At 41.2% G+C, this 14,001-nt stretch overlaps 1 protein-coding gene across 12 annotated transcripts in view; it reads left to right on the plus strand.

The window, feature by feature from the left end:
- The window catches only part of Ndae1 (Na[+]-driven anion exchanger 1), a 248,863-nt gene that overhangs the window by 230,345 nt on the left and 4,517 nt on the right, over positions 1-14,001 (plus strand). For 10 of the 12 annotated variants that reach the window (XM_065453181.1, XM_065453180.1, XM_065453183.2 and 7 more), the window contains one exon: positions 2,362-2,594. In XM_065453181.1, coding sequence (XP_065309253.1) covers positions 2,362-2,594 — 233 coding nt within the window. Of the gene's footprint in view, positions 1-2,361; positions 2,595-10,122; positions 10,290-11,314; positions 13,980-14,001 lie in introns of those variants that run through there. The other 2 variants (XM_070531642.1, XM_065453185.1) reach the window with 2 other exon arrangements.

Consider the following 14,001-nt stretch of genomic DNA (forward strand, 5'->3'; position numbering starts at 1 on the left):
GCTAAACCTGCATATTTCGAATGAGACTGTCTTGAATATTTAGCATTGCATTTATAGCTTAGCATTCTTTTGTGAGGCACATGTTTAGAAACGAAAAAAGAGACACTGTAGAACTAAGTGACATACTGTATAGTAATTTAAAGGGAATTAAATGAAGACTACTGGCAAAATATTTAGCAGAAGGACACATTCATCAACAAAAAAACTCTAGCAATGAATGGCAGCGCCTGACTTTTGCTGTATTCTGCACATTGCATTGCGTTGGTGTGCCAGACATAATATTCATACCTGTGGTTAGCTGAAGGTTAGCTGAAGGATCAGGCTGCTCATCCCTTGCTTTTCGCTTTCTCTCAAAGTGGTGGTCTGCACTGCACAGCATGATGTAGCGAAGGTGCTGCTCTCGGGTTATAGTGTTTTATTCGTGCAACACTGTATGGGACTCTTTGTTCTAGACTATACTAGAATATGAAAGCTTGACCACACCTAACAGGAGCAGCAATATTACCACATAACAGCAAATTTTGGCTATAATTTTTTCTTAACAGTTGGGTCATTTATACATTCTTTGGCAAACACTAGAAGCACCAAGACTGCTCGTGTTCCCTGAATAGTACTAGAAGTAAATCTGAATATGGGCTTTGCTTTTTTGCCATGGCAGGTCTCATTGCACGGAGGGTAGCTGTGCCTCTTTAGATTTGTGTAATGATGTAAAGCTTTGCTTACATGTAGAAGAGTACACTCTAAAATATTTAGCCTGGCTTTACCAAACACATTCTCTCACTTGGTTTTGTTATGTGGTGATGCTTCTGTATCCTACCTGTATCACTCCAGAATTGCTGCCTTCTTGCCTTGTTTTGCTGTCACAGCGAAGTAATTTGTTTTTTAAATGCAAAGCATCCTACATATACATTGGGAAAGGAAGGAGGGCATGCTGGCTGCATTGGTGCAGCAAGGTGAGAAGAGCAGCAAGAGCAGCGTATGTCATGGTTGTGGACAGTGCAAAAAATATTGAAAAAGATACGAAGAAAGTGAACTGACTATGGCTGCGCTGAACTAGTGACTGAAAGTTTGCACCGAAAAAAGAAAACAAGTACACTGAGCGCATCACATGACTGGCAGTCAAATAATCAGTGGGAACAATTGGCGAGGAAAGCAGTGGCAGAGACAGTGATATATTCTTTTTATCACTCTGCTTTCCAGTGCACATACAGACACCTTTGTGCTATTGATCTAAGTGGAACACTGGTACATGCACAGGCATCACAGTTAATGCATAGCAGTAATCATAAAGGCAATAGTTTATCAGGTTTTCTCGATAGAACACACTAGAAAACATGGTTCATATTTACAAAACTTCTCATACGTAAGAGCATTTCCTCATTAGACAGCGCTTGGTCACACAGCATTGATGTTAGTGGTCACTGTAATAATGATACAATCACCATGGCAATGACTGATTGTGGTCAACAGTTGTGTAAGAATAGTTTTCTGAACATGGGGCCCAAGTGATCTTCAGAAGCACGGTCGCGGCAATTAAGGCAGGCCAGAGAAAAGCAAGCAAGAAGGTTGCTGCGGTATTCCCTTTTTGATCCATGTTGTAACGTCACTCTGCATAGTGACTGGCACTCTTGTCAGTTCCTTCTCCTTTCCTGGACAAGGCTTCGTTTCAACTGCGTGCATCATTTCTCTCTGCCAGCTCTTTGTGCAGTTCGGCATGCACCTAGGGAGTCCCATTCGAGACCTCCTCTTCTCAAGGAAGGGAAGTTTGCATATTAGTTGAGAAGGCTGGGCAAGGCCATTTCGGGTGTGTCCTTGGGCTTGAGAAGCAACGCGATTGGACCCCTTTCCCAGTTACTCTGTACATAGCAAGCACATCACACGAATGCACAGTGTTTTGTCAACGACGTTGGGATACAGGTGCATCACAATACTGTGTGCCTCACACATTGTTCATTATTTTATTGGTGACTCCTGCCATGGCCTCCTGTGTATTTACAATGCCCGCTCTCCACAATACATGGGAACCAGTGGTCCATTATGCAGCGCCACATTCCTGCAGTCATTTTGTGCCTGTTGTTGCTTGAGTTTTGACAACTTCCAACTAGTGCTGCTGCTGCTGCTCAGTGTTCACTGCCTTGCTTTTCTGCATGATTTACAGTGAAAGAAAGAAAGAGAGGAAGTTGACGTGACTCTTACCATGCCCCATAAACTGTGATCAACTGCTGGGAAAATGGCACCCTTTAATCGATCCCCGAATTTTCTGTCAATGGGCAGGCATTGAGAAAAGTACAGTAGGCTATGTTCGTGCTCTCAAAGCGCTGCAATGTGGTTGAGACGTGCGCTGCCTGCTTTGCGGTGCAGAATGCGCTGCTCCCGGAGGCCAGTTCAGGGAATGTGGCCATCGCTTTAGTGAACGGCAACCTCATCAAGGTTCCCCTGGAGAAATACAAGGAGGAGGCTGAGCTGCCACAGATAAACATCACCGAGCAGCTCTCGCAGACAGGCCTTTGGCAGGCCATCGACCAGCACAACCAGCACAAGGGTAACAACCCGTCCTCGGGAGGAGGGTCCAAGGCGGCGGACGACGGGTCCAGGTGGGATTCATCCTCATGCTTCTGTAGCGAATCTGTCTTTTCAACCTAAATTATTTCTGCTTGCAGAAGTCTTTAGATTGCTGATGGCACAGGAAAGTCAGATTTTCCCACAGGCAACAATGTCATTTGATAACGGATCATAACACGTTTGTCTTCTCTTGGCCTTTGTAGGAACATCTACAGAGTGCCTATATCTAGCGATTTCCACTTTTTATTGTAATTTTTTTTTATCATTTGAGCTGCCATATTTTGGTTTTTGTTTAGATATGTGACTTGGGTCTAAATGTTGTGCGTCTAAAGTGCTAAATGAGAAGTACTAGTTCTCCATTATCTGCTCCTCTCGTTCAAGCCTACTTGGTCCTCTTGTTTCAGTCATACCATACTTAGTTTCTTTTTCTTAAATTATTAACTCACTCTGGTCCCTTGAATTCTGTGAGGATATAATGAATGTATAAATCAGCAGGTGTCCTCTGCAGACTTGAGGCTGTGCACCCATGTGGCCAAAAAAAGTTCATCTTTAAAAACATTTGTTGGAAGCTGAGCAATGGGTGAGCAAATGAGACCTGCTCACACTTACGAGCATGTGTTTAGCCTCTTCATTCCTTTTCCAATTCACTATATGAGTTGTTGCCTTTTGCTTTGCTTTATTTTTTGTTGAATCCTGGGAAACCATGTTCTGGATTCGAATGGTCACTCTACAAGGAAGGAAGATGCAGGCTAATCCTGTTAGCTGCTTAAATATATATATATATATATATATATATATATATATATATATATATATATATATATATATATATATATATATATATATATATATATATATATATATATATATATATATATATATATATATATATATATATATATATATATATATATATATATATATATATATGTGTATATATATATATATATATATATATATATATATATATATATATATATATATATATATATATATATATATATATATATATATATATATATAAATTCAGGCAGCTGGGAGTTTGCGGAAGGTACTGCTGTTCCTGTTGGTAACCAACATTTTCATGCAACGTTCCTACATTTCTGTTAAAAGAAATTCCAGCCTTTTGTGCCTTATGCATCTTAACGAGCCTCTACAGCGCGAGAAGCAGCACGGGGACGCGCTTCTCATCTCGTTTTCGTCCTCGTGTTGCCTCTCATGCTGTGCAGGCTCACTATCAATTACCAACTAGTCCAGTTATCCTCCTGGTTATGCATCTTGATTGCAGTCATTGAATGCAGTGTGCAAACTACAAATTCAGTCTTTACTGTCACACATAGAGCACAACTGACACTTTCAGTTTGTGTTTCTTCCACCTACGTATTCTTTTTTTTATTGCAGTAATGAAAAAAAAAAGAGTCATATATGAGATCGATAAGTCCCATCACAAACATACATGTACATAACTGGAAAATTGCAGCTTTTGTGATAGCATCCCTTGCAATTAGAGTGCAAACAAATGGAAACAAGAGAGAGAGAGAGACTGCAGGGCAAGTGCGGTTTGTCGACCAGAAACTTAATCAGAAAAAAAAATTCACAACATAAGTGCATACAACCAAACTTGGAACAAAGAAAATCTCTGTAAGGTCATGAGAACACAAAAAGATCGATAACTCATAAGCCATCAATGAATGCTATTTCATCTTTTGACAGCATTATTGATGCTCAACTTCCATGCATGCCTTTCTGAATAAATTGTCAGTTGGCAGACAGTGCTTGTCCTGCATTTTTTCTGTTGTTCTTTGTGTGCTGATCATAATGAATAACTTCTGACTTGCCAATTTTCCATACCCTTGGGTTCATTGTAATATAGTATATAGTATTAAGCTAATAAATTCAAACCTATTTTTTGCATGCAGAGACTCTTTTGAGCCATGGGGTGCATTGACACAGCCAAAGCTTTTCTGTATCATTCAGTATCATAAGCAGGTAGTGTTAAGAATCACCACATTTTTACAAAAATTCTAAAACTGGAGTGTCCAAATCGTGATATTTTCTAAATGAAATGTGTGCATTAGAAAAATATGGGCTTCGTATAGTGAACTGAGCACAAAATGAGAAGAAAGGTGCAAAAAGATTTCATTATTCTTTTTATGTAGATATAGTGAAACTTCGTTAAACCATAGTAGGCCGGAGCTCAGAAAAAGTATATACTAAGCAGTAGTACTGCTTAACAAAAATAGCATGAGATTGCCCACTTCCCGGTCAAAAGTGGAACTCGGAGAGAGTGCGATGAAAGGGCAAAAACATGCAGTATTTATTCACTTCACGCAACAAAAGTCTTATTTTCACTTGATGCTGCGGCGGCCTAGGAGCGACGACAGCGGCCTCAAAATTACTGAAGCTGTGAGCCTGCTTTTCAGTGAGCCTCCTCTCCTCTGCAAACACTCGCATGGCTGATTCCTCATTGGCCTTGCATATTCCCCATGCGTGGGCGTGGTAGCGCTGTAGAAGTCGCGGGGCACCTTTTTCATTGCAGGGTGCTGTTCTCGTCGCGACGATTGCATTCATGAGGCTGATGTAAAGCGCAGCTTCTGTTACTGTTTGGCCTGAATTGCCCATGCTGTCGCTTTCCGTGTTGTCCTCATCACTATTGTTAGGTGACACTTCGGCAAAAACAGAGGCAACAAAGCCGAAAAGTCTAACCTCGTAGCCGACATCTTTTCACGGCGCAGCACCGCTGCCGAGCAACTTCTTTGCATTCCAAATGCCACACACCATAGTCAATGGTAGCTCCCTGTCGCGAGCCAGCGCTGACTTCTTTGTGCTACGTTCGATAGTACGAACGATGTCCAATTTTTCTCTTATGCTGAGCACATGGTGCTTTTTATCCGGTGCTTTCTTTTATGACGCAAGTCCTAGCTTGCATGACGCCGCAGTGCTCTCTGGCAGGGCGCCGAAATGATGTTTACGTGGTTTCATGCGCAAATGCACAGGGTGCTTGGAGGCTTGTCGTTCTGCCGGGCTGCCCGATGGGGACTATGTGCTGCCACGATTGCGCGACGAAAAGTGGAAACACTACGTGTTAACGATACGCACGCTATAAGCTGGCACGGTTTATGCGGATACAAAATTCATTATGTGCTATGGCCATTGAGTCGGGGATTTGACTTTACTACTTTTAAAATGAAACTACTGTTTAAGCGGGTATGCTTTAATGAGGTTTTACTGTATCATTATTTAGTTGCATAGCTTGCAAGTTGAAAGATTCACTGAATTTTCAAGTTGCCTTACAATGAACACTTTAAATGGCCGATCAATCATAATCATTGGCCCTTTCCATGGCAGGCGGACAGGCTCCGATAATTGTATTGACCTCATATAGTCAGTAATAATTGACTATTTGATGAAGTTGAATTTCGAGTTCCTTAATCAAATACCTCAATTTGAAACAGAACTATTCAATTCATATATGAAATTTTGAGTATTTACACACCCCTTAAAACTCCCCTACACAGAAGGTCTATATCTATACCATTTTCACAAGTGCTTTTTTAATGGCCATTAAACTAGAGGACAGTTGAAAGTCATGACACAAGCACTCTAGACGTAAAACCTTGCTGTCAATTATGTTCAGGACCTCACAATGCAGCTAAAGGCTCTTATCAGCTTTGGCCAGCAGCCACTTAGTCTCGCATTCGGTAAACATATGAGCAAGATGTGTAAAACAAAAATGGCATTGCTGCAAATTATATAACATCTCCTTTAAACCCATGATCATTTATAAAACAAAACAAAGGCACACCACAAGTATCACAGGGTCAAGCACGAGGTTGAGTTAGGGATACTCCACATTTCCACTAGCTATGCTTCTTTATTTACTGAAAAGCTTGTAATATCGTTTAATAAAGCTGCCTATATGCACAGCCCCCACAGAAAAGCCACATGAATTAATATTAAACATTAATACGCACCTTTGTTTGTTTCATAGTGTAACCAAAGCTGTATTGCAGACAGTGCATGTACTGCCATGGAAGGAGATGGAACATGCCTGCCTTCCCAAAGCAGTGAATGGAGTGCACAGTATTTAAGTGATGATTTAGTTTCACTTGCTATCGAACGTGTATAGGGCTATATGCTGGTAGCAATGTATGAGTACTTGGCCAGTAGCACTCTTTTCACCGTCTGCTGATAACCAATGGCATTATCACTGATGGGATGAACGCAAGCTGCAAAGTTCAGCCATCCACTTTTGGGATGCATTCATCTTAAGAACTACATGAGTTATGGTTTTTACATGGGCAGTGCCTCGATCGCAAAGTGTGAGAACTCCCTCACAGTGCAGCACTTGCAAACTCCTTGTGCTGTTATCAGCATTGGTAAGCGCCCATGCCCATAGACTGTGCCATGCACAAAAATCACGACTCATTTCCTCCTTGAGCATGTCCTCCATTTGCAGAATCACACCCTGTCGTGATCAGAGTCATGCATGAAATAGATGGTAGCTGGCCCATGCTGTCGTCCAACTTATCCACTCTGAGGACGTTGTTGAAGGGAAGGAGTGCCTCTCGTTGAGAACGAGGAATATGGGTTTATTTACAGTATTTACATGGGAACGTTACAGTTCATCAGTCTAACATGACTGAAATAGGAATGCACACTGAGGAGCCACGGCTCTTTAAATACACAATGTCCTCCCTAGATCCCTAGGTGAGGGAAAAACCGCCATTCAACCTGCTACAAACTCGGAGCGTTCAAAGTCATCGCAGCCGACCCGCCTTTAAGGGGGAGGGTTACACACACTTCCGCACAGGTTCACTTACCACGCCGAGATGAGTGGGTTCTCAGACACACGGTGCTTTTCTCTGAGCAGGCGCCTCTTCATCCCAGTGTTGACTCTGCAGACAATGGCCGCCACGGCTGTCCATTGTCTGGTGTCTTCAAAGGCCCTTGAAAAGGCACCGCAAAGCATCTCCTTCCAGGAATTCCTCCTGCTTAAGTCGAACCGTGAAGGCGTTGGCGATTTCACTAACAATACTGGGTCCGCCGACCGCGTTTAGTCATAGAGGCGCCAAGGGGGTGTTGTGCGGCACACCGTCGTCCCTACAAAACGCGTTGCCGCGGCAGGTGGGGAAGGCTTCTATGGTCGCTTCTGGGAAGCTCGCAACCCTTGCAGCTGCAGCTGGCTGGGAAAATTGTGTGGGTCGGTATTTTTGCAGGCCATTTGCAACAACCCATAATGATCAAGTGCCATTGGTTACCAGCAGTATACTGTCACAGCTAGTGACAGATCTGAGTTCTGTATTTGTGATGTGGGCATTACTGAGCTTGTTCATGTTTTGTTTCCTTTCACTTTGCTTTAGATTGTTGCTACCGAGTCCGTTACTTTCCTAGCCTAACGAAGCTCATAGAGGAAGCATGTTGCACAGCAATGACACTTGAGTGCTACTGCTTGCAAATTTAACCTTTATTGTAACTGTAATACAGCAAGTGTGAACAACATGCTCATATTATTATATGCAAATATTGTGGCTCTGCAACTATGCTTTTGAACAGTACTCCTCTCAATTTTCTCAGTGTCTATAATTGATTTGAGTGTTTAATTGGATTTCAACAACAAGGAAATTGCTTCTGATTGGAAGGCACATAGGTGTCAACTTGGATGCTTCAAAACAGCTAGAAGACCAGTTCTGGTAGAGTTAGTAACATTTTTCAACTAAGAAAACTGAAATAAAAGCAAGCAAATGCATGCAAATTAGTGAGTTAGTTCATTTCAAAGTGTTTCTGTAAACTAATACTTGGCAAAACAATAAACGAATCGAGAAGGTGGCATAAGTGAATGAAACAATGAGAAATATTTGCTAGCAATTTTTTTCAAGTCTCCTGAAGTATTTCATATTAGGTTTCACATTTGTGACCAAGATACATATTTTAAATTATGCAGATATTTTTGTGCACATAACCTAAGCAAGCTAAGGAAGCAAACTGCCATATGTGAACACACATTAGCCGATATTTATTACCTGTGAACAGAAGTTTCACGCTAGAGCTAAATGCCTTATTTTAAATACTAATGAAGCAGACCTTTTCTTCTTGATGCTTATGTGTTACATAACCAGTAACAGCATTTCAATGCAGACAATACAGTGGCAGTAATTAGGACCTGTGTTTATTGTAGGTGATCTTGTGGTTTGTGCTCTCATTGTGCTGGGTACTTTTGCATATATGGAATATTTCAGTAATTGTACTGTCTGCAGTTGTTAAAAGTAGATGATTCGAGACAATATTATTTCTTATGTTGCACAAAGTTCATTTCAGGGATGTGCAAAAGAAATTTTCTGATAATAATCACTAATATTGTTACTTTATTCATGGTGGCTTGCATGGTATGGCCTAACTTCAGCATTCATTCATTGTTATTTTCCTGTGCACATCTTCAAAAACATGCCTGTAATCATAGCACTTGGTTATTGTAGTGCTTTATTAATTAGATGTGCCATATAATGCATGTTTTCAAAAGATTATGCAGAATGTCATAGAGCATGTTTCTGTTTCCTGTAGTGAGAAGGACAGAAAGTAGTGGTTTATTGGTTTGATCATGAGGATAATGTGTTCTCGGATGTTGTCTTGCATCCATTAACTTAAGGTGCCTGCTTCATTTAATCTGCCTAGCAGACAAATTGGTTGGCATGATGGTTGGGAAACTTTTTTGCACTCATCGCCTTCAGTCTCGCATATTATTTCTCGTGTGTATGTGTGGGGATGCTGGATGCGGTATTGGCTCCTTGTTTAACAGTGGCCTGGGTTGTCTTGTGTTCTCACGGTTGCTTCTAAAGAAGAAGTGCTAGCGGCTTGCATCAAGCTATGTTTTAGAACTTTTGATTCATGCTTGAACCTTGTTTCCCACAAAATGGTGCCCTTTCGGCACTCCTCACGTGGCCAACCAGTGGGGAACAGTGAGGTGGTCAGCACTGGTACCTTTACTGCAAAATGAGAGGCACAGTCATGGTGGCTCTTTGATTGCTGGAGCCAGGGATTCTTTGTTGCAGGAAAGCTCACAATTGCCCGCTGGTTGTTCATAGCCACAGAAAGAGACCAAAATACGCTGCCTTCTATTTCTCAGTAGAAGGAAAAGCCAAACTTTTAAATAAATACCTGTATTCCTGACCCAGTTTTAGTGCCCTTGCATTGCCATCAACAAGCATAGCCTTGATAACAGAAAAAGAGAAAAGAGATAAGCAATAATTAATCCTTTGCGGTCATGTGTCAGGCCCCTCCCTACAAACAAAAAATACCCATTCCAGTTGGGTAGTGCCCGACATCTGACATGTTCACCAGTTTTTAGTGTTGGTAGCGCCAGCTTTCAGGAACTTTTTCTCCTGACAGGACCTTTATTTTATTTTATTTTTTTGCTTCAAGGAATATTTGTGCAATTTATTGTGTGAAGCGCTGGCAGGACAGCAATGTTTTTTGCATGTGCATTTCATGGATGCAATTCACGCAAGTTCAGTGAATCAGAAAATAATTTTAGTGCCATGGATGAAAATATTTTGCCTTCAGATGGTCAGCAAACGTCCTCGGATGAGAGCACATTAGAAGATAGCAACAATGAGACCCTGCAGACTTGCAGAAATGCTGGCCTCCACCCAGGAGAGTGCTTTGAGCACTACCATACAGTGCTCAAGTACCATTGAGAGTCTCAGCAATAAATACAGTTTTGGAAATAAATCACCTAACATGCATTTGTTTACCTGAGCACTATTTCTCTGTGGTTTCTAAATGCACTAAATGGCTCCCGACCGGAATGACCACAAGTTGGGTAAATGCACGTGACCACAAAGGGTTAATGAAAGATGTGGATAGAGCGAGAGGAATGAAGAAGAGGCGAACTGTAAATATTATTTGAGCTTTATATTATTTCTCCACTAAGAGCAGAAAGGAATGTGGTAGAAGGCATAGAGAATAAAGCAAGATGTGAGAAGAAGGGCACATTCGACATTAACGAGCAGAAGCGTTAAGTGTTTAAAGTTAATTGTACTCGATATATGATATTGCAGGCCGACTACATTGCGGGAGCTGCCACAACGCACATTAGGTGTCCTGGGATGTACTTTCAATGAAATCGTGATGTATTGTCTTAGTGGTGCAGTTTGTTGGCATGCTTCTCAGTGACACCTTCTAAAAGTGAAATGAAAGGAAGCCCCAGAAATGGTCTCGCCACCTGAATGCCTTTGACAGTTGCCAAAAATGGTTCCCTTAACGGAACTGCATATGTAGCTGAAAGGAATCAAAGCCAGTGCTGACCAGTGCTCTTTACTGATTTGCATGCAGAATAGTTGGAGAGTTCATATAGTTGATGCACTATTGGCAAGAAATGTGGTTGCGGCATAATTGTCCCACATCAGTGCAGAAACTGTGTCTTCAACACATCCGTGGAACTTCGCCACTAGGCTGCAAACACATTTTTATGGAACCAAGGCACAAGCTGTAGCAAACGGCATTTTTTGGAGTACTGACCATACTGAACCGGCCAGGCTGATTATGCTACAGGTCATCTGGGTCTTGTGGCATTATGGCTTGCATTTGTGCTTTTGTTTGTTTGTGCGTGTTTAGTGTCTCACCTGTAGCATTCCTTCTCTCTCTTTTTTTCTTTCTTTTATCCTCTCTTTCACCTCTCCTGTTCTTTATCACTTATATATTTTTTTTCATACCCGACTTGCACTGCTTTCACCACTGCCCATTGAAACTGTAGACAGGTACGTAGGTCTCCTAACGACTGCACAGGCGTGTCTGCATGGCTCTGCTGCCTTTGCCATGCTCACTAACAACAGCAGCGTTGACAGCGCAGCATTGCTTCATGGCCTGCATGACCACAGTGTGCTCAGGAATTGCTAAAGCATGGGAGAGGCTAGGCTGCGATGCTTTAATGATGCTTTCACTGCTGTCTTCTTGACCAGCAAAAAAACTAACTGCGTTGCACCAAAATTTTGTCAAGAGCTTGAATCGTTTAATGCATCTTGTTTAAGTGTGAATACGTTTTGCATGCAGAACACTAAGCCATAGTGGTTTTTGTTGCAGCACTTTGAGGTCTGTAGACACATTATGGTTAATTTATGTATCTGTAACACGAAAAGTAAATGGTGTAAGAGGCACACTGTTTGCATTTGGAGCAAAATGAAGTACACTAAGAAAAAAAATCTTGCCAGTTTGTAAAAAGAAAAATGTAGAATTAATCAAACTTCTGGAACAAAAAAATTATTGGTTGTGGCGAGCTGTGGAGCTTAATTTTGGTGTGAGTAGCAGAAATTGATGTACTGGATACTAGAGGCAAAACATTTGCTAATGCTGCTCACTGTAAATGAAGAGATAGAGAGAAGGAATGTGCTCCTGACTGTAGGCTTATGAGTAAAGAAAAGAAATATACAGCTGAAAATATGAGAAGTGCTGAAGGATTTAATTTCCCAGCATACTTATACTATGTAGCTGCTAATTTTTGTGTGTCTGTGTTTTCATGCAAATTTATTATGTCCATGCATTGCTATTTAGCATTGTGCCTCAGCACACCACTAAAAGCAAAACATATTGTAGTACTGGTTCAGCTCATGAATTGACATTGAGAAGGTGCTCAAACATTACATCTCATGACAGTGTTCTGCTTTTTGATAACACGCCTGTCAATATGTATAATTTAGCAAATGCGAGCTCTCCTTTCCATAAACAGCTATAGCACATCTTAATTTATGCTGCAAGCTTTTGCCGTTTGATTCTCGCTATATTGTGTCCACAGCTTATTTGGTACAGATCTTATCAACCATGTTAATTCTTGGCTATTCCTTGTGCCTAACACTTGCAAAATGTACAATTACCTGTGTAAGCACCTCGTGCTTTCCCGTACTCGAACTCATACTAACCTCTTCAGGTGCATCAAGTAGTTGCCTGATTTGCGTAATCTCAGTCTTTATCAGCGTTCTTGATGAGCTGCCTAAAATGCACAGTCCATGAAATGCTCCTTCAAGCATTTTGCCACAGCTGCACATGCTACCAGAGCAGCTCTCACATGCCTCCGTTAAATGTTGTGTTCTCTTAGCAAGGGAAAGAGGGCACTACACATATAGGCACAGTTTGTTGTTTGCAAAATTGTTTGTTGGTATGCATTACTTAAGTGACAAACTTCACAAATACTTTCTTAGTAAATTAAGGAAATTTGGAATAACCGAGTTCTTAGTTAACAAAAGGTCAGCTTAACAGCATGCATACGTATTGTCAGTCATTCTTGTTTTCATAACCGTGTACATTCTTTTGCAAAACATAGAGTACTTTACCTTCGCCACTTTAACATGCAGACATGCAGTATAGCAAAGTCTAAATATGCGTCTTGTGAAGACACAATAATTTCACATTGCAGGGAGTGTCTTGGACCTTTATTTTACATGGGCTGAGCACTGTGCAGTACATATGCCATTAACCTAAACCGGAAAACTGAAGATAAGAATAAAGAAATAATGCAGTAGGATTCATAAAAGTATGGAATGAACAGTGACTGAAATATTTGAGTGCTTCAATTGCTAGTAAACGTCTGTTAAATCATGAACACTGTAATACATGAATGCTTAACGTTTCAAGTATTCATCAGTTTGTTAGTCAGGCTTCCTTGTTATTTTTGTTTTTCTTTTTTTTAATTCCCCCCCCCCCCCCCCCCACTTTATGTTTCTGTTAGGTCCATTGTGTCTTATAGTTGTGTAACCCACAAAGAGTCAGTCTCTATGTCTTGCCAGCATTTTCTATGCTGCCTCACTGTAGCCAGAAAAACGAAAGAAAAACATATTAAAGGGGCAGTATGATGTCAAGTTGCCAATGCTTCATGCATTCTTATCTGCCCTTTGACACTGCCTTTTGAAAAATTCCTGCAAGCTCTTGGCTCATAACTGCATCGATGTATGCATATGAATGCTTGCTAGGTGTTCCGAAGTCAGAAACAAAATAAATATCGCAACGCTTATGGAGATTTGGCAACTTCATGTATTTTGAGAAAGCTGACTTTCGTTTAGACGCTTAATAAATCACCAGAGATTTATAATGTTTAGGAGTGACCACGAAATTTAATGAGACACCGGTGCGCTTTTATTGTTGTACGTCACAGAAGGCAGGTCACACAAGAAACATACCATACAAGCATACCGAATAGTTCAACAGTGCTTGTTGTTTACAACGGAAGCAGTTGCTTGCTGCACCTGGGCTCCTGTCACAGCTAACTGGTGTCACAACAGTGTCACTATCTTATAATACATACTACTTTGGTATCACTGCTAAAAGTGAGCTGCGTGCACTGATTCACTACCCACACCCCCTCTGCTCCTTTGTGGCCTCTCTCACCACATTCTCTTCTTGTGCTTCTTTTCCTACCCCCCCCTGTTTTTTTTTCTTGTGGACGGGGCACAG

This window comes from Dermacentor albipictus, chromosome 1 (genome assembly GCF_038994185.2).
Source record: "Dermacentor albipictus isolate Rhodes 1998 colony chromosome 1, USDA_Dalb.pri_finalv2, whole genome shotgun sequence".
NCBI classification, from domain to species: domain Eukaryota; kingdom Metazoa; phylum Arthropoda; class Arachnida; order Ixodida; family Ixodidae; genus Dermacentor; species Dermacentor albipictus.